At 45.8% G+C, this 26226-nt stretch overlaps 2 protein-coding genes across 2 annotated transcripts; one reads left to right on the plus strand and one right to left on the minus strand.

Moving 5' to 3' along the window:
* Window positions 1-236: 236 nt before the first annotated feature.
* On the minus strand, window positions 237-18283 carry Aldh3a2 (aldehyde dehydrogenase 3 family member A2). Its single transcript, XM_050163614.1, is given in 10 exon segments — window positions 237-1762; window positions 4788-5023; window positions 6125-6224; window positions 8775-8941; window positions 9701-9842; window positions 10972-11089; window positions 13232-13440; window positions 15303-15388; window positions 16257-16488; window positions 17983-18283. Coding segments are annotated over 10 exon segments (1455 nt in total). The 5' UTR covers window positions 18136-18283; the 3' UTR covers window positions 237-1750.
* Window positions 18284-24362: 6079 nt separating this feature from the next.
* LOC126514665 (dead end protein homolog 1-like) lies at window positions 24363-25424 on the plus strand. The gene has a single exon (XM_050163718.1). It carries the CDS (start codon window positions 24363-24365, stop codon window positions 25413-25415), a length of 1053 nt encoding a protein of 350 aa, XP_050019675.1. The 3' UTR covers window positions 25416-25424.
* Window positions 25425-26226: the final 802 nt, after the last annotated feature.

The raw sequence follows: 26226 nt of genomic DNA on the forward strand, positions 1-26226 counted from the left end.
AAATTCTTGGTTGCTGTGGGCCTGTGATTGGTGAGCAGCTCCAGGCGCAATGGTGAGACCTGGCACGGCGGCCTTCATCCGCACTCAGAGAACAGATTGCGGAGTCTGAGAACCATGATGCCCACAGTTAGCGCTACCATCTGTGGGGGCTACAGTGAAAAATGGATTAGTAGGGAAACTTTGTAATCAAGGAATTTTATCTCCATAGCTGAGGTTGAAAATAACACTCACAATAATTTATGAAAAACATTTATTTTGAAGATTAGTATAGTATGTAAGTATTCTAGTCTAACTAGAAGTTATGATTTATAATTTAACATAATAGAGCAAATTCTACATTGGAATCTTGTGCAAAATATTTTCTGATTAGTTTATGACAATTGCCACGTAAGCAACTACTTGCTAAACAGGACAATGGTTTGTTTTTGTTTTGATGTCTCATCCTTTTGTAGAGAAGGCACCCTTCAGACAGCTTCAGTGATGGAGCAGGTTATTCAGCAAAGATGGCTGTACAGTCAATAAAGCAAGCTACATTCTCATCGAGTGGGATCAAGTCTTAATCTAGATCCCAGGAAGGCAGCGGGAGCCCGGCAGCTTGGGGTTGGGGTGCAGCCAGGCCTGAGCAGAGAGCTGAGCTCCACACTGATCTCTCTTGCCACTTCCCTGCTTGGCCACATAGGGATCTGACTGAGAACAATGCCCCACGTGCTCGGGAGCTCTTCTTATCGTCCCATCCCTTCAGTGTGTCCCACCAGCTCACAGCATTCTCCCACAGTCTCTGTCCCGTGCCTTCCGAAGCCTCGGATCCTAACATCCCCCTTTCAGGACAGGAGCTGGACCACACTTTAAGATCTGTAGGCTAAATTTATTCAGAAAGGGATCCCTCTAAAATTTAAAAAGTGAAGTTTCCTTCATTGTGCTATGAAAACAAGAAAATATTTATCCTTGAAGATCTATGTGACATTCAACTTTAGGATCTCAAAGGGTCTTTATGGATAATGGGGTGGGGGGGGTCCTCACTATGTAGCCTAGGCTGGTCCCAAACTCCTGGGCTCAGGGATCTTCTAACCTTAGCCTCTGGAACGGCTGTGACTACAAGATGTTCTCACTGGCATTCACAAAGAAAGCACTTCTTCCTGACAAGAGGCTCGGTGTAGCCGATATCATCATAAAGGCACTGTGGACAGTCACGACAGACTGTCACAAACACACACACTTTAGGTGATGTGCAAAGAACAAGAAAGGACGTTTAAATGGAGAGCCAGTTCCTGAAGGTCAGAGTCTCGGCACAGTGGATGAGGTGGACATATCCACTTCCCCAGTTTAGGACCTCAACCCCTAACACGAGCTGGGAAGACCTAAAATCGCCTCTCCAGACAGCTGGCAAGCCTGGGCCGAGGTGACCTGGAGAGCTTTGCTGAGGCCTGAGAGCAGAAGACACAGGAGTGGGAAGTGCTATGAACTGAAGCAAAGAAGTGACGGGACAGCTGCCGTTCTCCCCGACACCGCCCACGGAGCTGGGACTTTACAAGGCACGTTCTCGCCCAGCACAGTCTATGTCCTCCCAGATCCTTCACTGCTGACAAATGCTGGAAGTTGGCTCAAACAGTGGGTTTCGTTAGCAGTAAGTGACAACGGCTTAGGTTTGATTGCAGTACATCTGTAATTTCCTGGTTTTGGGTACAATTTTAAAGGTAATGGTTTGTCAAGCATTTAGTAGAGGAATGATTCAGTGGTTACGAGGAAGTCATTACAGATATTCCTGGAGAGGAGAAAGGGGTTCATGTTACTATGCTATGAGAAAAGCCTTAGAACATAAGTCTGGGGGGACTGAGACTCCCACAAACACTTTCTTTCTTAAGAGATTCCAAATTCAAAATAGAAAAGAAAGCTACGTGTCCCTAAGAAGCCACAGTGCGGTTTCAAATGAAAACACAGGGTCATGCCTTTCCTCATTAACAACAAGACGAGGGAGCAGACTGTACACTGTCCAAAACCAAGAGCTAAAGGCAGAGCCACGCGCCCACAGCCATATAGCAAGAGACCCAGGGCTGGCATGACATCTAGAGACTGCGAGCTTGTTCCTAAAGTCCAAGAACAGTGATGCAGCTGATCCAGCCTACGCTGAGGAGAGCCGCAGCAACCTCCAGAAGACAGCGCACTGACCTGTCATTTCTCCACCTTCTAAAACTCTGACCGAGGGACAGAGGTGGTTAAGAGCACTTGCTGCTCTTACTGAAGACTACGGTTCAGATACCAGCACCCACAATGACATTTAACTCCAGTTCCAGGGGATCTGACACCCTCTTTTGGTCTCTGTGGGTACCAGGAACACATGCAGGAAAGCACTCATACATATAAAACAAAAATACAGAAATCTAAAAGACCCAGGCCAGCCCAACACTTCCTGTAGCCTATAGATTTTGATGGAACTTTGCTTTGTGGACTTTATTCTAAATTCACTCAAATCCAATAAATTAGCAAAACGACATAAAAACATCTGACAATGTGAGTAAACCACGAAGTGCAAAAAACGCCACTTAGTGCAAATGTCTGTAGTTATAACAGACTCCTCAAGTGTGCAGGAGGACAAAGGTCTGTACTTAGAACAGACTCCTCGATGTATAGGTGGAGACAAGCAACGGTCTGTCTCAAAAGACCGGTCACATAAGTGCTGAGAAAGCACAGGACATGCGCCATTAACCCAGCCTGCCCATCACATGGCACGGCACAATCACTACGTGTCTTTCAAAAGAAGCTCATTTTGCTTGATGGTACAGCTCAGGTGTCGCGCTTACTGAGCATGTACAAAAATGTCCTTAAAAAAACAGCCTTCAAAAATGTTTTCAGAGACCCAAATGAGCAACGCAAACTACATTCTGAATCACTGTTTGAATTAAAATGAGATTTGATACAAAGAGGACAAAAGGTCAGGGAAGAGCACAAGGAGGCAGCAAGGAGCCAAAGCCAGATCTTTGCCTGAGCCCACACTGGCTAAAGAAGCCATGAATGTACGTACTGCCAATAGCAATGAGACGGGAGAAGTTGAAAGCGGCCTGGGAAATAGCAAACTCCTCACACTCTGCAGAGGAGATTCAAGTAAAAGCTCAAGGAGAGGCTTTGCCAAAATCTCAAGTCAATAACCAAGCCGAGGATCAGGCCCACGTGCTCTCGTTCCCACCAAAGACCTGGCTAAGGAAGACCTGTCTGCCAAACCCCTGTGTGGTGAGTGTGGTGCCCTAGGTGCGCCTTCCTGGGGACAAGGCAAGCCTGGTCCTCATGTCACCCAGAGGTTGAGAAAGTCTACCCCAACCAAAAATATGCACACTAGGCTAAGGGACCAATGTCAAATGAAAAACACTATTGACCAGAGACCCAAGCCTTCTCCAACCAAATCTTCAGTCTCAGAAAGATGTAGAAGAGGAAAAAACCCTGAATTGCCATTGTAAATTCCTAAACTGTAGTTTTATTTTTAATTAAAATGAAACAATTCTGAGACTTTTAAAAAATATTCTCCAATTATGAAATAAAAAGTTAATTGTCTAAATGGTGACTTGGACTGGAATTGCTGACATGCCCTCCTGAACCAACAGAGGAACAGCGTAGCTCAACATGCGGCTACTCACTTTTACAAAGGCCATAGATTTCACCAGGCCCAGCCCAGAGGTCTGCTCCTCTACCGGTACCCCTCCCCATCCCTTTAAAATGATGCCTAAATTGAATTTAAGTAAAACATCCTTTGTCAGTAAGTCTAAACCTTCAGCTGTAGAAACAACTAAATCCAAACAGAACCCAACCTGGCCCACCTCACACACAGAAAGAAAACAGGAAGCTCCTACCTCACTCTCAACAGACAGCTGAGATCTGATCAAGAGTGTTTACTGGGCCAGCGCAGTCTGTGAATTGCCAGAGAAGCCAACAGGGCATTCCCCCTTGACAGAGCTTGGTATTTCTGAGAAAACCCAAATGATTTCAAATGCAGCTGTTATCATCAGTCCACCAGGGTGGTGCTAGTGAGATGAACGACTTTTCACATTTAACCAAGACACACCATAGATAAACTTGGCATCTCCACTAGATGCTTCCGTCTCTCATCCGCACCCACTCTTCATAGACATTGTCACACATCTTGGTCAGCTGTCTGAGGAAACCTTTCCCCATCCCATCTTGACACTCATCCCATGAAGGAAGATTCCCTCCTCCATCCCGGACATGCACACGCCACCCAGAAGAGGCTATCTCATGCGCCTTTTTGCAAACCTCTATGATGATCTGTGGCCCAAGACAAACTTTCTCTGGCAATCCACTTTGGAGGAAAAATATGCCTAATAAAAATGATGATCCTTGTCTATTTCCTTCCACTATTGTCATTTTTAATGCCTTGATGACTTCATGCATATTCAAGGAAAAACTGAACAAACTGAAGCAGATAGTGAGGACCAATATCCAAGGGAGCAGAGGGCTGAGCAGCTTTGGAGCCTTCTAGCAAGCTCTTTGGTAGTTTAGATTCTTAAAAACGTCAGTAAACTCCTACAATAATTTTGGTAAACTCCTACAATAATTTTGACTTTGCAGTCCATTCAGACTTGGTCAGAACTATTAAACTTTGACTCAGCAGCAAAAAAACAGTTAAGACAGGAAGTAAATTACTGTGTTTACAAAAACAGGTAGCTAGCCAGCAGGCAGGAACTTTAGAAGCTGATGGAGTGTCTCGACAGACAGACTCATATAGCTACAAGCAGCCCACAGACAGGAAGAAGGGACAGGAAGGAGGGACAGGGACTCACCTTGATGAACACGGCTGCAACCACAGCCAAGCACGTGACCAGCAGCATCAGCAGCCCTGCTCTGTTGAACTTTTTCAGCAGCAAGAACTTGGCCCAGCCGAGCTTGGACTGGCTGTTGGGAGGGTACCTGAGCTTATTGGCACTCTCTCCCTTTAATCCTTTTAATAAGCAGGGGCGCTGATGAGAAAAGGTGTCAAAACTATATTTCCCATGATAAGCCCCCATTCCGCTGGCACCTGAAACAAATGGAACGGATGAAACAATTTCAGTGTAGCTACTTCCCATTTCCACGCTGAAGGAGAAAGCCTGAGCGTGCTGCTTGGGGTGTAGAAACCCAACATATTTGCTTTTTTTTTTTCCTTAAAAATCTCTTCCCAACTTGGTCCCTAGCACAATCATCCGCCCTCTCAGCCTGGATGATTTCCATGAGCAGGGACACGATCTGCAGCCTTCTAGGGCTGTGCTGTCCTTTCTGTCGGAAATGTGCTAAGATGTTTCAGTGAGCTCTGTGGGGGACACCTAACCCAGCCCTGCAGTGGTCTGTACCTCCAACCCAGTTTTCAGACAGGAAAAAAGAGTTTACGGAACTAGCTGATCTGCCTGAAGTCACATGTCTGTTAAAGGAGGAAACTAAAATATGAACCCAGATTAGCATGATGCCAAACGCTATGTGTGTGCTTTTCCTATCAGTCCACATGGCCTTATTTATCCGTGGCTTCTCTCACTTGCTTCCTCTAAGTCCTTGAAGAGCAACCAAGAACAGGGTAACAAGGCTGCACAGACAGGTAAGAACAGCAAGTAAAACCAAGATCAGGGTAACAAGGCTGCACAGACAGGTACGAACAGCAAGTAAAACCAAGATCAGGGTAACAAGGTTACAGAGACAGGTACGAACAGCAAGTAAAACCCTGCCTTCCTGGAAGTCACGCCTGCGTAATTCACAATGCATACAACAGACTGCGGAAATGTCCTGTGAGTGGCGACATGTGCAATGCAATGACAGAAGGCAGAATGACTGGAAGCCAGGGGACAGCTGGAGGAGGTCAGGCCACAGCTGACTTAACTGTTTTGATGGAAGGGGTCACTTCAGAAGGCAAGATTGATTCATTGGGAAGACAATGAAGCCAGAGAGAAAACACCACGACAGTGAGGTTGGAGAGAAGAGGGCCAGCTATAGCCACGACCATGGTAGGAAGGACCCAGCAGAAAGGGGCAGATTGTGTCCACAATGCTTTCCCAAGAACAAAATGCCTTTGGCCCAACCTCTGGAGAACAGGGGACTCAGCCCGACTGCAGAAGTCACAGCAATAGACTAGCCACTGGACGGTCGTACTTACCCACACCTCCAAAGGGCAAAGAATTGACAGTGAAGTGCATGATGACATCATTGCCTGTGACCCCACCGCTGGAGGTTTCCTCGATCACCCGTTTGATGAGCTGAGGAACAGACCAAAGGCACCCAGGTCAGAGCTAATGTCCTGTCACCCCCATGTCTTTGAGTGTACTCCCTGTGGGCTCTATGGACATGCATCCTGACTTTGTGCACTGGTGCAAGTTTTTAAGTTTGAGGAAACATAAAATTCATGCCAAAAATTACTAAAAATATTGCTTAAAATTACCTTCAGACTTTGTGTGTTTTGCCTCATGAAACACAAAAAAATGCTTAAACTTGGGTCCCAACTCCAAGGCAGCTCATTTATAGGCAAATATTCTAAAATCTAAAAACTATCTGCAGTCAAGCTGGGTGGAAGATAGCACATACTTGAATCTCTGCATTTGAGAAACTGGAGCAGGCAGAGTATAAGGTCAGCCCAGGATACACAGTGATATTGCCTTTAAAGAATCTGAAATATTAAACACTTCTAGTCCCCAGTATATCACTGTGTAGATCAAGAAGGTTGGCCCTGAACCTTTAGGTCTGTTTCCTTGATCACCATCAAGATCTATACTCCAAAGCAGTACAACAAGAGACAGTTTAGAGATTACTACTTCTCTCAAGGTGGTACTGGACAGAAGCCTTCTGCCCTGCTGAATAGCTTTTACAGTACCAGGAGGTGCAACACACGCTGCTGTGGGGAGGGGTAGAGGGAATCTACCCAGCTATGAATGCTGTGAACTGCAAGAATGACAAGATATGCTTGTTGGTGTAATAGTGGCATGGGTGTTATGGGGGTACCAACCACTTTCTGTAGGAGGAAATATGTCTACTATCAATCTGACCAAGAATTCATGGCTGGGGAGCTCAGAGGCCTTAATGATGAATATACTACTAGTATCTTGTTAAACGGCCTTAGTATCAAACCACCCTCTATGTTTGCAATAGGTTAATACACCCCTCAGACCTCACTAGAGGTTTCTTTGTGCAGTGGACAGCAGTTAGCACGGAAACTCTCGACTGGTCAAAGTGAAGGGAGTAATTGCCAACAGCATGCTCCGTCTCAGATGGACATTTCTATCACACTCCTCTCTCAGAGGCTGAAGATTGACAGGAGGGAGCAAAAAGACTGTAAGAATCAGAAGATGGGAAGAGGAAAACAGTCTTCAGAAAGACCGCCGTGCTCCTGGACTAGCCAGCTATGGGCGACCACAGATGGCAAACCAGTGACTACTCCAGCATGGACAGGAGAGGGACTCATGAGCCCTACACCGATGAAGAGACACTGGCAGCTCGACAGCTCCTGGGAGAGGGAGTCAGTTTCCTTACAGGCATGCCCCTCATATCTCAACCATGCTCTAGCAGATGACCCCACACCCTTGAGTAAGCAGGAAATTAGAATTAGGGCAAGACTGGGGAATGACCGTGATCAAAATACATTATAGACACACATCAAAGTCTTGTGGTAAATAAAAATAGTATATTAAAATTATTATTTCTCAGCTGGGTGGTGATGGTGCATGCCTCTAATGCCAGCACTTGGGAGGCAGAAGCAGGAAGATCTCTGAGTTTAAGGCCAGCCTGGTCTACAGAGTGAGTTCTAGAATAGCCAGGGCTATACAGAGAAACCCTGTCTTAAAAAACGAAACAACAAAAAAGTTACTTCTCAATCCCTGATCTAAATTATAACATATGATTGACAGGTATGACATGCAAAAAATGTTAGAATTATTCTATTTTTGAGGAAGTAAATAGCTAGTTGGCCTAAGATCAGAAAAGCCTCAATGACACTGAGCTAATAAACATCATTTCACTTAGGTACTAAGAAGCCTTGGGAACTCAGGGTGGATGTCGAATGGGCCTGCAGTGACCACAGGGAAAGAGCTGCCCACCCATCTGCACGCTGCCAGTGGGCCTTACTGAACCACGCACACTCCTCTCATTTCGAGTGCCTGGAGCTATGTCAACTTCATGGTGCTGCCAGCTCCTGAAGCCACCACGTGACTACAGCACCTCACCATCAGGAACTGCACATGGCACAGGGCCAATGACCTCCACACACCGACCGGTCCCTTCTTCCTCTTTCTCATTTCATCTTTCCAGATGGACCCTGAACCTATTTGTCCACGTGGAGCCATGATCTGCTAAGAGCTGCAAGTCACCTAGCGACACAAAGGACAGGCACACAGAAAGAGGCTGCAGAGCTGCTACCCTTTGGGAGCCTGAAGTCCAAGTTCTCACGACCATCTTTACGATGTGCCAGAGGTCTCTGACTTCCCCAGCCCCATCTGAGTGGCTATGATGGCCACTTGAATCACAGGGGCAGGCTCTATGGATTCAGGCCACAAAAAGCACTACATGCTAGTACATGGAAGAGTTCTCATTATTCAGAAGGTGTTTGTTATTCAAAAGCCTGTGACATTCGTCCCTGTGAACTCAGCTCTAACTCCAGGGAGGAAGGGAAGGGGTACAGTGATAACCAAGGCTCCATTACCCAAGAAATCAAGCTATGAATGCAGCCGATCAACTTCGATATAGAAACGAGCCATCTATTCTTCACGGCGATAAAGAAATCTGGCTCCTGAGAATGAACTATTCTCTACAAAGCTTACCTTGTTGTTATGAGAAAACACATAGAGCGCCAGGGGCTTTTCACGATCATTTATGAAACTAATGGCTTCATCTACATTTTTCACAGACACTATTGGGAGAATTGGTCCAAAAATTTCTTCCTGCATCACCTTGGAATTAGGATCAACATCAGTAAGTACGGTTGGAGCTAAAAAATAAAATTAAATAAAATAACACGAATGGTCAAGTTGAAGACAGAAAAAAAAGCAACAGTCTCATCTTCTCTTCATTTCCTGGGACAGCCCCCCACGAGGCACTCCTACTGGTTTGTCCTCTCTCAGTGCGCCAGACGGCAACCTTTCCTCCCCCCAAAATCTGCTTCCAAACCCACTGTCAAACTCAGGGAGAAGTTCTACCTAGACCAAGCTAATCTCAACAGTTCTTCCTTCATTTTGTCTTTGACTGGCTTAGAAACGGGTCACACTGCCATAGGAGAAGGGAAGAGCAGCAAGACAAAAGAATTGGGATTTCTGTTTTGTTTTGTTGAAAAATTACTGAAACATCCAACCAAGGAGAATTTCTATGAATTCCTAATTATTTGCATTCTTTTATGTTTTTTTTAAACAACTGATGAAAAAAGAAAAGTAAATTAATTTTGGGAGCAGTTTCTTTTTTTTTAAAGATTTATTTATTTATTATGTAGTGTTCTGTCTGCATGTCTGCCTATCTGCCAGAAGAGGGCACCAGATCTCACTACAGATGGCACATGCTTTATCACAGCAACAGAAATTAAGATACTATGGTACACACACACACACACAATAATAAATAAAATAAGTATTAAAGGTGCGTGCGTACATACACTAAAAAACAGTACACGGAAAAGCAATATTTAGTTTATGTAAGATCAGTAAATGTTAGTAAAAATGTTGAACTATCTTCCCACAGGAAGGGCGAATTTCCTTACCTATGTAGCGTGTGACCTCATCAGTCTCCCCGCCAAAAGCTATTTTCTGTCCTTCAAGCAAACCTTGTAACCTCTTAAAGTGACGAAGATTGATGATCCTTTCATAATCGGGAGACTCTTTTATATTTTCCCCATAAAAGTCCTATTGAAAGCAACAGGAGTCACTTAAATGTCACAAAACCCACACTTCAATTCCTTTCTGGTGCTCAATTAACAGAAAATGATCTCAGCAAGGTGGCTTACTAGTCTCCGTACCACTGAACTCAGCACCCCTGGTCAAACACGCTCTGACAATGAAAATCCCACATCTCTTCAAGCCTTAGCTTATTACCAGACACAGTCTTCCTTAGTTCCTTTATGTACCCTAAATGATGGAGAACCTGCTCCAGCAACAGTTCTCAACCTGTGGGCCACAACCCCTTCACAAGGGTCAAATATCAGATGGTCTGCATATCAGAGATTTACATTATGATTCATAGCAGCAGCAAAATCACAGATGAAGTAGTAATGAAAATAATTTTATGGTTGGCGGTCACCACAACCCGTGGAACTGTACTAAAGGGTTGCGGCGTTAGGAAGGCTGAGGACCGCTGCTCTACAGGGTGCACTTTAAGTAGGTATTTACTTCACGCCTTCAAACTATTGGTCATCTGGCCCTCTACACACACGACAACTGATAACCTTCTCCAGCGAGAACCAGTATGCCACAATATGCCAAGGGCTCTCTTCAAGTAATTTGGAAATATTCTCTCAAAACCACAGAAAACATTTTGATTTTTAAGTATATGCCTCAACTAATCAACAAATCAACTACACCATTTAAGTGGACTTAACATCAACTTGGCCTTGTTCCCACAGATGCAGAGTGTGTGGGTTTTTTGTTTTGTTTTGTTGTTTTTTTGAGACAGGGTTTCTCTGTAGCTTTGGAGCCCTGTCCTAGAACTAGCTCTTGTAGACCAGGCTGGTCTTTTGTTTTGTTTTGGTTTTGGTTTTTTCGAGACAGGGTTTCTCTGTGGTTTGGAGCCTGTCCTGGAACTAGCTCTATAGACCAGGCTGGTCTCGAACTCACAGAGATCCGCCTGCCTCTGCCTCCCAAATGCTGGGATTAAAGGAGTGCGCCACCACCGCCTGGCTGCGCAGTGTTTTAATTAGCCAGGTGGTTCAGTCACATATGTTTCTGGGATTGTCTGGGTTGGGGTAAAAGTGAACAGAGATGCTGTCTGAAAGCATTCTGACTTTCATCAGTGGGACCAGAACTGCAGAACACAGACCTTCACCGTTTCCTTAATCTTCTGTACGATCTGATCTTGGAGCGAGGCTTAGCAGAGGACATAGTCTGGAGCTATGCAGGTTTGACCACAGTTCATGTACTTTCCCCAGGTTATGCGTCTGGGGAGAAAAAACAAAACCCAAACCAGAATACCTATGCAATTCAGTCATCTTTTCATTGTCACTTTGCTATGCTAAAACATCTGGCAACAGCAACTGAAGAAAGGAAGGGTGATTTTGGCTCACAGTTGAAGGGTGCTACATTGTGGAGGAAGGAGGTCATTGGCCGCAGGACCACAACACTGCGGTCACACAGCACCAAAGCCAGGGAGGAGAGCAACCAACACTTATGCTCAGTTTACCTTTTTTTTCCCACCACAACTCAGGTTTAGGTTGGGTCTTCCCACCTCACTTAACCTAATCTAGACAAACCCCTCACAGACACGTCTACAGAGTTGTTTTCATAGTGCTTCTAAATGCCATCACGTTGATGACAAAGATTAACCATGATGCCAAACATATGGTTTTGTATATTTAGTTAGTAATTATCAAAAACAAAAGAAATGAAAACTCTGAACTGTAGATCATCTAGTTAGAACTAGTTAGTTGTAGATCATCAACTTAGAATGCATTTCCAGATTTCTTTTTGATTTGGGGTGTGTGAGTGTGCACACATAAGCACGCATGCCACAGTGTGTAGCGGGAGGCAGAAGACAACGTTCGGGGATTTGGGGAGTTGGTCCTTTCTGCCTAGCTCAGGTGGGGCCTCTCTTCTGTGTGCTTGCTGCATACTCAAGCCCTCCCTCCCATCTACTCAGACTCTGGCTGGTTTTTGTTTTTTTTATGGTTTTGGTTTTTCAAAACAGGGTTTCACTGTGTAACTTTGGCTGTCCCAGAACTCACTACGCAGACCAGGAAACTCACAGAGATCCACTTGCCTCTGCCTCCCAAGTGCTGGGATTAAAGGCATGCGCCACCACCTCCCAGCTAGAATCTGCCTTTTTAAAAACACAGGTTCCAGGAATCAAACTCAGACTGCCAGATTTGTGCATCGAGTACTTTTACCACTGAACCACGCCACCAGCCTTTAGCACACATTTTCAAGTGAGGTAAAATATTCTAAATAGCAAGAAAATTCTCAGAGCCGGCCTGGTAAACAGTACAAGCTATGAAGACACAGCCTGCAGAGAATGGGCCCAGCCTCCCAACACTCCGTCCTATCTGAGCCAGCCAAAGGTCACTCTGGATGCCGAGCATACAATTCAGACTCCGGCTCTCCCAGACTGTAGTTCTGTTGACAGGCTGTGCAGAGGGGGCACAACCAACATCCCCTACCATGCACCCTTGTGTGGACCCTTCCCCTTCCTACATACAGACAAAGCCCACAACCTCAGCATTCACTGATGCTCTCTTTTTCTGGAAGTCAGCTCTATTTAAAGAGGCCAAGCAGCAAGGCTGACCCACCTCCCCAGTACCAGCTCTGAAACCACGCTACCCAGAGCATACTTGTTTCCTAGTCGTCAAACCTATCTTAGTATAGAGAAAAACTCTTATTTTCTGGTTCCCAGATGCAAAATGCTATTAAAGGCCGGGCGATGGTGGCGCACACCTTTAATCCCAGCACTTGGGAGGCAGAGGCAGGCGGATCTCTGTGAGTTCGAGACTAGCCTGGTCTACAAGAGCTAGTTCCAGGACAGGCTCCAAAACCACAGAGAAACCCTGTCTCGAAAAACAAAAAAAAAAAAAAAAAAGAAAGAAAGAAAAGAAAAAAGAAAAAAAATGCTATTAAAATATCTCTCATACTGTCTTGTGAACAAAGGATCTCAGCTACGAAGTGAATACGACACCCTTTCAACTGAGTGTTTTTATTCATACACACAGCCCTTTGGATTATCATTCTTCTAAGCTACTGGCTCAGGGTGTAGCTTAATGTGGATCACAGGCTTACCATAATTTGATCCCAACACTGGAAAAGAAAAAAAGAGCAACCCTGGGAAAATTTCTCTCCAGGTTTATCCATAAGAATATTTCCAAACTTCCTGAGGAAGACTACATGCTGGCAGGACCTATGTGTGGCTCCCTATTCCAGCAGTGACATCAGAAGACGATTTGAGAGGCACTGGCTACTCTCGGGCACACCAGCCACTAAAGTTGATGAACCTTGAAGCCGTAAGTCATGAGGTTCACGTGTAAAGGAAAACAGCCATTAGAAAAAACTTCCATCTGCTGGAGAAAACCTCAGGAAAGCAAAGCCAGCCTCACCTGCAAGCAACATCCAGATCACAGTCTCTGTCAATGTAGCAAGGGCTTTTCCCACCGAGTTCCAGGGTCACAGGGGTCAGATGCTTGGCAGCAGCTTCCATGACAATCTTTCCTACCGCGGTGTTGCCTGTGTAGAGAATGTGATCGAACCGCTGCCTCAGGAGCTCTGTGGTCTCCACAACACCACCATTAACAACCGCATACAGGTCCTCAAAGAAAGAGAAACAGATTCTTGCACTGTCAAATTAATCTTAAGGCCTCACGTCAGCAATTCTTCAACACTGATAAGGTGCAGTCAGGAAAACCAAAAGATCAAGATCATCTCCTACGAGGGACAGATCAGGAGGTGACCCAAGACAGAGGGAGGATGACGGATCTGCTGGTGATCAGGAACTATCAACCGACACAGGCCTCAAAGTCCAATATTTCCTCCATGAGCTTGGCAACAAGAGCACAAAGGAGAGCAAACAGTTGGATTCCACGGGGAAATGTGCAAGATGCGGGGAGGGGATGGTGAGGTTCTTTTGCTGCTGTTCCGCTGTGTTTTGCACAGTGCTGGGGATCCAACCCAGAGCCTTGTACACATTAGGCCAGTGCTCTACCTACTGAGCTGCATCTCCAGCCCTGCAGTTCATGTCTTAATCCCAATGTTCTCTCTCGGCCCAGTACAAAGTACAGCAGGGCTAAGCCCAAGGTACCTAAGTCCATATCTGCCCAATGAACAGGACCCAGAGCATCACCGCTGAGGGCACTTGCTTTTGAAGTAGATCTGAACTGAATTGAGGCTCTCCACTTGCTAGCATCTGTGACTTTAGGCAAGCTGCCAAACCTTAGGCAATCTCTGAACTTGTTACCAGGAAAAGTCTCATAACATCTGTACAATGCCCATTATAGGCGCTGTGCTGCCTTTAGGTGGCTACTTAGAAAATACTTTTAATAATAACAGCAAGGGCAGAAAGTAGTGGCTGAGAAGAAGTGGCAAGGAAACGGTGAGGTGGTGCGAGCGCCTAAGCTGTACGATGGATGAGCGGGCGTGTCAACCTCTGTCAGCATTTGATCTCTTGCTCCTTAGAAGGCTAATTAGTTCCTGGTCACTTTACAGTTCAACTGACTCACGTACTTTTAATTTTTCTGTGCTTTAATCCACAGTTAAGTTAATCCACCAGACAACTGAAGCGGATACATTATCATCCTCCCCATTTGGACCATCAACTATTAAAGAATTTACACCTGGGAGGGACAAATCGAGACCTCAATCCTCTACCTTCTGGTTCCAAGTCCTACTGAATCCGTGACACTTACTCTCTTCCATTTAGACTGGATAACCAAGCTATTAGAACCAATTGTTCTGAGAGCTATGACGACAGTGGTAAGACAATAAAGAGCAAAATCACTCTAAGAGCTAGAGCTGGTCACGGGGACACTGCATATCAAGAAACATAATACTAATTGGGTGTTTTAAAGCTGCCTTTTGATGAAAGTTAAATGAGTAATCTCCCCGGCAAAACTGTGGGAACCCAGCAGCCACAAAGCAATCAACTTCCTCTCTAGAGGTCACAGGAACTTCTGGATCTGATCCGCTACCGAAAAGCTGGGTCTCACGCTCCCTAGTCAGCCTTCGACGCTCTTCAGGGCCTACACGCTAGTTAACTCAGAGTGCTGGTTCGGGAAGGCACTTTTCTTCCAGCCACAAGCATGCTTTTAAAAAGCAAGCATACTCATATAATAGCACACATGATGTTCTGGTAGGAAAACGGACAGTGACAGAAACATGCTAGCCTCTCATCAACAAGTTCACTACATGAGTGATGTCTAAAATAGTATCCTTGGAAGTGCCAGGTGGTAGAAAAGAGACACATATGAAGCCGCAGCCTCAACACTCTGTGTAATCATAGTTGCTGGGTCATTCTACAGTGAATTTTGCAACCTGGCTTCCTTTATTAAACCAACTGTTGGAGACTTAAGGAAGCCCCACTGATCTGCAGCCAGCAATGACATCACTAGCAGAAGAGTCAAATCTGTGTTTTCCACCATAAACAGATGGGTTGAAGATGGACCAAGATAGTCTTACCTGGTCTAAATACTGAGGGAGGAGTTTAGCCAAGAGTTTAGCCGTGTTTTCACTTAGTTCTGAAGGCTTAACAATCGCAGCATTTCCTGAATAAAGTGGATAGCAGAACATCATCATCCAATATTAGGGTAACTTTAACAGCTACCAAAGCAACACTCATGCAGGGCACGGGCTGGTTCATGTATTTCTGCAGCTCTTAAGTCTGTCCCGCCTCACATCGCGTGTCCTCTTTCTTTCGTGTCTTCCTTCCCAAGCACTAACCCGTTGGCTCTCACATCCCCAGGCCACTGACAACAGTCTCTCTAGCTTCCCACACTCCCCAGATTTCTATATCTTTCTCTGCACTTCTACCATGGTTCTCTCTCTGCCCTAGAATCACTGAGCAAACAGGTTATATCAACCAGAGCTTTCAAAGTAAGAAATCAATCTGCTGTACACTTGAGCTAACATTACACCATTATTTGAATAAAGAAACTAGTCAAGCCGGGCGGTGGTGGCGCACGCCTTTAATCCCTGCACTTGAGAGGCAGAGACAGGCGGATCTCTGTGAGTTCGAGACCAGCCTGGTCTACAAGAGTTAGTTCCAGGACAGGCTCCAAAACCACAGAGAAACCCTGTCTCGAAAAACCAAAAAAAAAAGAAACTGGTCAAATGAAACTAAATGCTTTTTTTTCTAAAGGCAAAGCCATCAACAAGAATCACATTAGAATATGGACGCCTGACTCTGAGATCTTAAGACTACTAACTCAGATGTCTTTGACTCTTAGATTCACCCCCTAAGTACTTCAGCATTCGTAAGTACAAGATACATATGAATGCTTAGTAAGTTGCTGGTGTCAGCCAAGGCAAACCACCAAAGCAAATGTATTTAACTAGACACCATACTTAACTTACAACCAACATGACACAGTTAGACCCTTGAGACAGGAATAAAGCCATCAGCGGGCACCAGACCTGCAGCGATGGCTCCCACCAGAGGCTGCATGATAAGAACAAAAGGGTAGTTCCAAGCTCCGATAATCAATACGACTCCCAGAGGCTCTGGCTGAACATAGGCCTCATCCAATATGGTAAGCATATTCTTCTTAGCTGGTTTAGCAGAAGCCAATTCAGGAAGATTTGCGAGCATAAAATCAATTTCCCCCAGGATGGTAATGACTTCATGGCTGTAGGCATTGAGTTTGCTCTGGAAAAGAAAACCAGTCACTCTTACACAAGAGTACAGTATAATTGGCCAAGGACAAGGGTCCTCGACCTGTGGTCACGACCCACACAGGTGCCACACATCAGCTAATCTGCATATCAGATATTTACATTATGATTTGTAACAGTAGCAAAATTCCTTTTATGAAGTAACAGTGAAAACAATTTTATGGTTGGGTCACCACAACATGAGGAACTGTCCTGAAAGGCCGCAGCATGAGGAGGGTGGAGAACCACTGGCTTAGGGTGGCCCATGGCTCAGACCCAGTGTATCTGCAGTGACAACCGGTGTTACTAGACACCCACCCCCTCCCCAGTTTGCTATCAGATTTTTTTCTAGCCCTCCAAGTTCTCAATAAGACACACCCTGGATACTCTTCCTGGCTCTTCCTCTCTAAGATGGCCAATGCCTCTGAAAAGAAATTAGCTCTTTCAGCAACGCCTCCCTGATGGATAGCAGCCTTCCTCAGTCATGATTTCAGTACTATGCATACTTCATCCTTAGCACACTGGTTTGTAACCATGTTCCCACTTTATCTATATATGTTCTACTTCACGGCCTGGTTTAAAATTCTTCAGTAACCCTATGTATGTACGTACAAAGACACACAAAATAGCTGACGCTTGCAGAACGGCTGGTCAGTATCTTATCTTTGTTTACCACCACAGCTGCTCTTTACCAAAGTACTCTGAAGGAAGGCTTGTAGCTACTACTCTCATTACTACTACAGCAGTTACCACTTTTTGCAATAGTCTTTGGGGAAGGGTGGATTATAAATCTAAAAATAAAAGTCATACTATGCCTGGAATACAGTTAGAAAGTAAAAAGAAAAAAAATTAATAGAGAGTACAGGAGAATATAGTTATACCTCCAACACTACTTTAAACCTTGGTATCCAAAGCTTGCTTCTAAAGAGGCCATGTGATATCGCCTGGGACCTCATTAGAAATCTCAGACACTGTCTCTGACGGACTGAATCAAGATTTGTATTTTAAAAGTCCCCGGAGTGACTGTCAGTGTACTAGCGTTTAAGCAACATATGTCTAATGATACACAACGTCATGAAGGAAAATATGAGTGTTGAAGATTACTTTAAAAACAATATTGTCTACAAGAAGAACCTATTAAAGAAAAAGTTAAGAAATAAGGCAGCGAGTGAAATATCTGAACTTTACCAAGCGAACAAACTACTGACACTCAGAAGACCCAGAGAGTTAAGAGCACACTGTAAGGAAAGAGCCTATAAATGCAGTAGAAACGGGCAAGCCTACAAAAAGCATTCGCAGAAGAGAAACTGCGAGCACCAGGTAAACACTTCAACGTGTGCAAACACAACGTTCAAGGCTCTAAGCAGAGCTGGAGTCCGGAGTACCTCTGCTCCCTCTTCACTGCTGGATAAACAAAACAACCTGCTACAGCACGGAATAAGGGGAATAAGGGCTCGCGCCCGGTCCCTCCCACCCCGCGGACGCTCACCTTGCTCAGGTCCGCCGCGATGGCTGCCAAGATGTCCTCCTCGCGCTCCTGCACCATCCTCCGCAGGGCCTCGAGTTGCTGCTGTCGGAAGCGTAGCGGCCGCGATCGGCCGGACCGGAACGCCTGACGAAGCCGCTGGACCTGACGCTCCATGGCCGGGCTGCTGAGAACGCAGAGCGGGGTAGGTGTGGCCGCACAGTCACGGAGATGCGCGGACTGCACCCGGGCTCACCCTGGCCACCCGCCTACCGGCCCAGACCAGGCCTCCAGGTAAGCCAGCCCCACAGTTCCGCCGCTAACGACGCGACGCGTTGGCCGGGCAGCCGCACGTGACTGAGAGGCCCCGCCCCCGACCTCTAGCAGAGCCGCTGTACCCTGGTCCGCGGGCGTCCGGAGAGGGCGTGCGTTTAGTGGCCGGCGGACGCTCGGAAGGCGGGCTCTGGCCTCAGAGAAGGGCGGAACGACCTCTCGGAGGAGGAAATGAGGCCCCGGGGGCGTGCTCGCCCAGCCGGTAGCGGACTCCTTTCGCCCCCCAGCCTCTCAGACTCAGAGGCAAAGTCTCGGGCCGGATGCGAACGTGGAGCAAGCCAGGCGGCCGGCCTGGTTGACGCGACGCAGCGAAGATGGATCCAGTGTACACACGCCAGCTTTGTCATCGCTGGTTTTTAATTCTCCAGTGTTTCTGTTCCACTGTCTGGTAGAACTGCTTCAGAAAGGGAACCCGCACCCAGGTTTCCCAAAATTTCCTCTCCGGACTGATTAGCAATGGTGGACATCCGGCCCCGTCTGGAGCTGCACAGCAATGGTGGCCATTTAGGGTTGTCCTTCCCATCTTCTGGAATGACTAAATGTTGTTCTCTGTTTAGACTTAGAATGGGCGCCTTCCTTACCGTTAAATTCATTAGAACTTTTGATTTATTCTCCACCAAACATACTTCCTTCAGTGTTCCCTAACTCTTTAACCTTAACTTCAGAATAGATGTTGAATCCAATAATTAATGGTTCAAACCATAACATATATCTGTCAAGTTGGGCATAGGCCCCAGCCCCTCGCATCAATCCCAACCCCCAGGCCTGGTCTGGACTCCAAATCCCAACAGGCCAGGTCCTGACCCTTCCCTGGGGATGGGGTCAGGACCACTCCCCAGAGTATTTAAGTGATCTCCCAAAAACAGGAACACATGGTCTCCCTTTCTTCCTCCCCGGGGTCACATTTCCCCGGCTTCCCGGTTCCCCCTCGGAGCCACCCAAGAGTGCAGAACTCCCATTAACCTGGATATTTCTTAATTCGGCTTGTTTTGATTTGGCTTGATTGGGAGTTTTGCAAAGGCAGGGAGCTCGTGTTGGGAAATATTCCTAACAATATCTACTATATCTATATATCTATGTATGTATCTATGTATGTATCTATGTATCTATCTATCTATCTATCTACCTATCTATCAACAGCATCCTAATAGACTCCCTGCTTGATTGCTTAGATAATGTTACTTCTTAATCCTACACTACTCTGTACTTCAGGGGCCCATAGGAGGTTCTCCTCCCTTCTCAACCTCTCAGGAAATCCTACCAGAAGGAAGGACCACCAGGAAAATCAAAATTTCTGTTTCTCTTTGTATTCAGTAGTGTGGCACATGCTGGCATGTCTGTGGTGGAAGGGGAGATAAGTGTATTCCTGCCTCCAGGAGCGATGAGATGCAGCTGAAACCTTTCAATCTGTTTCTCGTCTTTGATACCACCTGGTTCTTCCTTCTGCTGGTGTTTACTCCCACCTGTGTGAAGTAACTGGGCTGGTTTCTCTCTCCTGACTGCAAAGTTTTGCCATTTCCTGTTCCTCACTGAGCTATCACTGGTATTTTCAGAACATACGCAGACTTCTATTAGCTCCCTGCTCAAATCTCTCCAGCAGGTTCCTGTCACACTGAGAATAAAATTCAAAGTCCACGCCATCCTCTGTAAGCCCTATATGTCCTGCACTCTGGGTGCGCCTCTTCTCACCCACACACTGAGTTCAAGCCAGAGTGACTTCCTTGCTGCTCACTGAGCACTTGAGCACATTCCCTTCCAGGCGTTTTTTGGCACTCTGCGTCCTTTGTCTGGAGTGCCCAGCTAGCTTTCTCAATCGTGTGGCTTGCACAATAGCCTGTGAGTTGAGTTATCTGAGGCCCTTCTTGGTGAAGCAAGACAATTGGCAAGGCCACCCCACTGTCTCCAGACCTCAGCTTTGCTCTCACTTCAAAACAAACAGCAAAACATTCAGTTTGGATGTTTCGTGGGACTGCAGCTGAGAAAGTGTAGGAGGAGCAGGCTCCTAATGTTACAAAACAGATCAGTAGCCTCGGCACACACAACCCAGTATTACCTGTGTGTAGCAAGCCACAGTCCAAGGTCAGTATCTATTCTGTGTTGCAATATTGAAAATAGCTCAGAGTTCATCACAGGAGAATGCTTGGTTACCTTTTTTTTTTTTTATTTGATCAGAGAGTGACCAATTTTAAACTCTTGAGTGCCCAACCACTGAAAGATGAGTCTTCACTGTCTCTTAAATATGTTCTACATTGGAGAAGCCCATTGTCTCAGGGTTTCTATTGCTATGGTAAAGCACCATGGCCAAAAGCGACTTGGGGAAGAAAGGGTTTATTTCAGCTTTCACTTCCACATCACAATCCATCAGTGAGGAAAGTCAGGGAAGGAACTCGAACAAGGCAAGAACCTGGAGGCAGAAACAGATGGCAGAGGCAGTGGAGGAGTGCTGTACTGGCTTCTTCCTCCAGGCTTGTACAGCCTACCTTTTTAGGCACCCAGGAGGAGGGGCAGCTCCCACAGTGAGCTGGGTCCCCTCCATCAATCATCAGTTAAGAAAAAGAACTGTAGGCTTGCCCACACGTTAAGCTGGTGGGCACATTTTCCCAACTGAATGAAGTTCATTCTTCCCAAGTGACTCTGGCTGCTTTCAAGTCGACATAAAATAGCCAGCATAGCAATTGAGAGCATTTTGTTGAATATATTTAAAAAACATATCCAAATACTCCCAACAAAACAGTATAGCTATGGCACCGAAAAAGGACTAGAATTATATGTATATGTATTCCCAACCGAAATAGTCTCCCTTCTAGTTTTTGAATATCAAATATTCATTGACTTAAATGACTAAGGACCAGGAAAATCATCACTTCAAGATTAGGGGTGTGGAGTAGCTCCCCACAAACTTCTTCCAAAGACAGCAAGTTGGTAATTTAAGAAGGCCCCCCCCTTTTCAGTTAAAACATACTTTATTGAGGGTAACTCATTTACTGCCACAACCTCAGAGCCTCTTCAGGACAGAAACCCATCCTCAGCACATAGATTACATCAGCCAAGTACCTGGTGGCCCAAATCTACCCAGATGCTCACCTTGAACCTTTGTTAAGATTCTCATGAAAAAGGCATGAAATGCATCTGACCCTAGAGCACACTCTGGCTAATGTTTTAACAACCAAAGGAAATGAGTCCCTGAGAATAAATTTGGTGCTGAAGAAGGCAGAGCTCGGAAGGAGTGGCTTCATAAGATGTACTGAACAGTGAGCTTGAAGCTTAAATACACTTTTCTGCTCTCAGCAGTTCATGAACTGATGGACTTCCAAATTGTAGGGACCCAAAGTTTGAATTGTCACTTGTTATAATAATAAACTTGTTGTTAACACCAGTACAGGTCAGGAAGAATTCAAACATCTTAAAAGTTGATATTCTTTTCCTGTCTGATAGGAATTAGACAGTTTAACAGCTGAAACTGCTGATGATTTCGAAGCAGTAGATATATTCCTGCAGAGAAATGGGTCCTGAGCAAATCACACCCAGCTTCCTAGGATGTGGAAGCACAGCCCCAAAGGAGGCAGAGAGCCTTGGGCACACAGATGCACACTCAGCCCTCAGAGGTTACAGCAATTCAACTCTATTTACCTGCCCTTGAAATTTTTCTCTGCCAGAAATTGAGGAAATGGAAATACACTATTTTTGTAACAAAGGTTTCATTTTATTATTAAATGTATACAAATTCTTACAAAGTTAACCTATGTATATATCTGTCTTTATTCCTCTACTCAGTTGTTCTACAGAATTCCCAGGGGATAACAAATACATGTTTAGCTTTTGTAGTCAAATAAAATTTCAATATGTTTATAGCAATTTATAGTCCCCACCGGTCACTTTCGGCAGCCTCTCCAGCATTTGGTCATGTCAGGGTCCTACAACTGCCATCCTAGTTGGTGTACAGTGATACCTCACTGTGGCTTTCAGCTTGTACTTCACTAAGGAATAGCGAGAGTGAACGCCTTTTCCATTTGCAGGCATTTCTATGGCTGATTCTACAGAGTGAGTTCCAGGACAGGCTCCAAAGCTACACAGAGAAACCCTGTTCCGCAAAACAAAACAAAAAAGAACAAATTTTATAGTTGAGTTGCAGAGGCAAGTGGATCCTTGCATTCGCCTGGACTACAGAGAGTTCTAGGACCATCAGACTACACAGAGAACCCCTATAACCTAAAAGAAAAAAATAACAGGCAAAAAATGAAAAACAACAAAACCCAACAGATTTTGTGAGTAGTGTTGAAGATGTCAGCTTCAATTGGAACCTTAGGCACCTTAGATGCCTTTCCTCGCACTCATCATATTTGTTAGCAAATCCTAGCTTTGATATTTGATGTTGTTTGTATCCACATACCAACAATAGTGAGAAAAGGGCACACTCGGGTAACGAAAGAAAGAAGAGACACAAGTCTTCTATGAAAAAAAAGCATTCAGATGGCAGATGGCATAATTTTCATGAACATAATCTTTGAAAATAAGGAAACCCCAAAGGAAGGTGATAAGACTGAAGAATAGATAAGACAATAAGGAAGGGGCAGAGGCTTAAAATTAAAAGTAAGGAAAGAAGAGGAAAGGAATAGCTTAAGAGAGATAAAAGTCAGAGAAGAAACACAGAGAGATAAAGTAAGCAAGAGGCATGAAAAGACGACATTTAACAAAATAGCTGAAGACAGAAGCCAGACGAGTGTCCCATCACTCACTTCTATGATGACACAGAGACAGGAAGAAGTGGTCCCCAGCGGCTGGGGATTTATAGGAAGAGGTCTTTTTAAAAAGTTCAGAGTTGTACTCTCGGTAATGAAAAAGTTCAGGAGTTGGATAGTAGTGGGAACAGATAGCAACTTGGCCGGAATGTCCCAAGGGTCACTGGAGTTTACACTTACGATGGATATAAAAGTCTGTATTGTGGTTTATTTGTTTTATTTTACTTTGGGTTTTGGTTTTAGAGACAGGCTTTAGCTCAGACTGACCCTGAGTTTCGACCCCCCCCCACCTCTTAGTGCTGTAGATTATAAGGCAGAGATGCCACACAGAGCCAAGAATTTTATCAATAACAAATGAAATGGTAGAGAAAAGCATAGAAGATTCTTCAATACGGTGAAGGAGCGTTTATGAGAAACTGGGGCTCTAAAGATGGCTCAGTGGTTCCAGAGGACCTGGGTTCAGTTCCCAGAACCCACATGGTGATTCATAACCACCTGTAACCACAGGTCTAGGGACCAATGCCCTTTTCTGACTCCTCTGGGCACCAGGCACATATCTGGTGCCCATACACACATGCAAGCAAACACGCACACACATAAAATTTAATACATCTAATTTATTTTTTAATTCAAGAAAAAAAAATCACCAAAAGATGAAAGATTTTTCTTAAAGTTGGGGTCAAGATAAGTTTGAACTCAGTATAGTATTAGAAGTTAGAAGTAAAAAGAAATTAGGCAAAAAAAAAATCATTGAAATTAAATAGGAGTAGGTAAACTTGTTTGTTAATATCTTGGCCAATCCCAGCAAGCCAGCTTCTTAGGAAATGGGTGCTTCTCAATGTTTTCTCATAGCTGATGAAATGCCAGCTTCTGAACAGGCATATTTTAGTCATTGTCCTCATAAAGCCTCTGTGTGAAGACGAAACCCTCCCTTCCATTTATAATCTCTTCCCAAGTCAGCAAGAAACAATTTACTCTGAGGCCCTTTGTGTTTTGAGTTCTTCACTAACTGTGATGTTAGCTTCACAAATAAATAAACTTAGAAATATTAATGAAGGAACAATTTACATTTTTGTGACAATGAGCCAGAATTTGGCCAATCACAAACAGCTAAGCTTCAGTCAGTCATAGGCTCCCAGTAGGATTTTTTTCAAGTGAACACCTGTGCAGTATCATGCTCAAATAAGACAAACCTGGCTGGGACCAATCAACTCCTTTTTGACTGTGCTTTGTGTTCTGCTCACTACTCGTGTTGGGTGGAGCTTAAGAAAGCCCTTTTTGACAGAAGCTCAAGGAAGTTCTAAAGCGTACTGGCAAACCTAGGAGAGAGTTATGCAGTCGAACCGTGAGTGTGAGCAATGGTGCGAGAGGGTGAATCCAGAGAACAAGGCAGCCCTGGAGGCGTGGGTAAGAGAGACTGGCATCCGCCTGGTGCAGGTCAACGGGCAAAGAAAGTATGGCGGGCCATCCCCAGGCTGGGTGGGCAGCCCGCCACCTTCAGGGTCCGAGGTGTTTATTGGACGACTACCCCAGGACGTTTATGAGCACCAGCTGATCCCACTCTTCCAGCGCGTGGGGCGTCTCTACGAGTTCCGCCTAATGATGACCTTCAGTGGCTTAAACCGTGGCTTTGCCTGTGCGCGCTACAGCTCACGGCGCGGTGCCCAGGCCGCCATTGCCACTCTGCACAACCACCAGCTGCGCCCTTCTTGCCAGCTTCTGGTGTGCAGAAGCCCCGAGAAGTGCGAGCTGACAGTAGACGGGCTGCCTCCGAGCTTGAACCGCTGCACGCTACTGCTCGCCCTCCAACCTCTGGGTCCCAGCCTGCAGGAGACATTGCTGCTACCCAGCCCTGGGTCGGCGCCCTCTCAGATTGCATTGCTCAAATTCAGCACACACCGAGCCGCTGCCATGGCCAAAAAGGCCCTGGTAGAAGGGCAGTCACGCCTTTGTGGAGAACAGGTGGCTGTCGAGTGGCTCAAGCCAGACCTGAAGCAGCACTTCCGCCAGCAGCTTGCAGGTCCCTCACTGCGACTCCTCAGGCCGGATGGCAGCCCGCAGAGCAGGGACAGGCTAGGGTTCCAAGGGGCTCGGGCCGCTCTGCAGCTGCTTTGTCAGCGAATGAAGCTGGGCAGCCCAGTGTTCCTTATCAAGTGTTTAGGCACAGGGCCTGCTGGCTGGCAGCGCTTTTGGTACCAGGTTGTAATCCCTGGACCCCCAGTGCCTTTCAGTGGCCTCATTTGGGTTGTGATGGCCTCTGATTGGCAGGATGGGCATGAAGTGGCCAAGGATGCTGTTTCTGCGCAGTTGCTGGAAACACTGAGTGAGTCTAGGACCAGCTTGTGGTCTCCTGGGGCTGAAGCTGGTACCATGATTAAGCAGTGACCCCTCTCCCTCTTCTCTGCAGGCATTCTAAATGGGTAGGCAGAACCTGTGCCTGTCCCCAGCCCAGCAGGCCTGGGCAGCCACTACTGAATCACAAAGTGACAGGGCCTGGCTACAGCTTCCTTGCTAGGGCAAACCCTGTCACACCTAAGTGCTACTTTAGTTGTGAAGAACTTTGCCTTTCCCTATTGAGCCCAGGGTCTGATCTGACCTCCGGCCTAGTATCCTTGGTCAATTCCCAGTTTGACAAGTAACTCACCATACCCACACAAGAGAGCTTACTATGAATCTGTGTTTTTATTTGAGCCAAAGGCCCTTCCACCACTTGTTACTGATTTGGGCTTACCTGGTTTTCTTTTTCTACATTGGTTGTATTTATATTAAACCCCTGGTTGGTACACACATGTCTGTCTGTGCTGTCTTGCTATAACAGTTTGTTTTACAATGGTAGGGTGAGCAAATGCTTTCCCACTATGGGGCCATGAGTTCATAAAACAGAGTATTGGGAACTCCTTTTTGGGGACCTGGGGTGTCACTCAGTAGCAGAGCTAAGCTTATACTCAAGATTGTAGGTTCAGTCTACAGCATCAAAACACAAAGCTGTCTCAGAAAACACAGCTCCTTGTCCTGACATTGTCCTCGTGCCCTCAGTCACTGTCGTCATCGCTGTCCTTCGCCACCTCCTCTGGAGCCTTGGCATCCTCCCCATCTTCTCTCAGCCCTGCAAAGAAGTCATCAGTGCTCCAGGCCTTACTGCTCAAGGCACGAAGCGGTCCTCCCTTTTTCTTGCGTCGCCGATAGTCGTCCACAA

The sequence above is a fragment of the Alexandromys fortis genome, unplaced genomic scaffold (assembly GCF_014885135.2).
Source record: "Alexandromys fortis isolate MF-2015 unplaced genomic scaffold, M_Fortis_MF-2015_v1.1 scaffold_149, whole genome shotgun sequence".
NCBI lineage: Eukaryota > Metazoa > Chordata > Mammalia > Rodentia > Cricetidae > Alexandromys > Alexandromys fortis.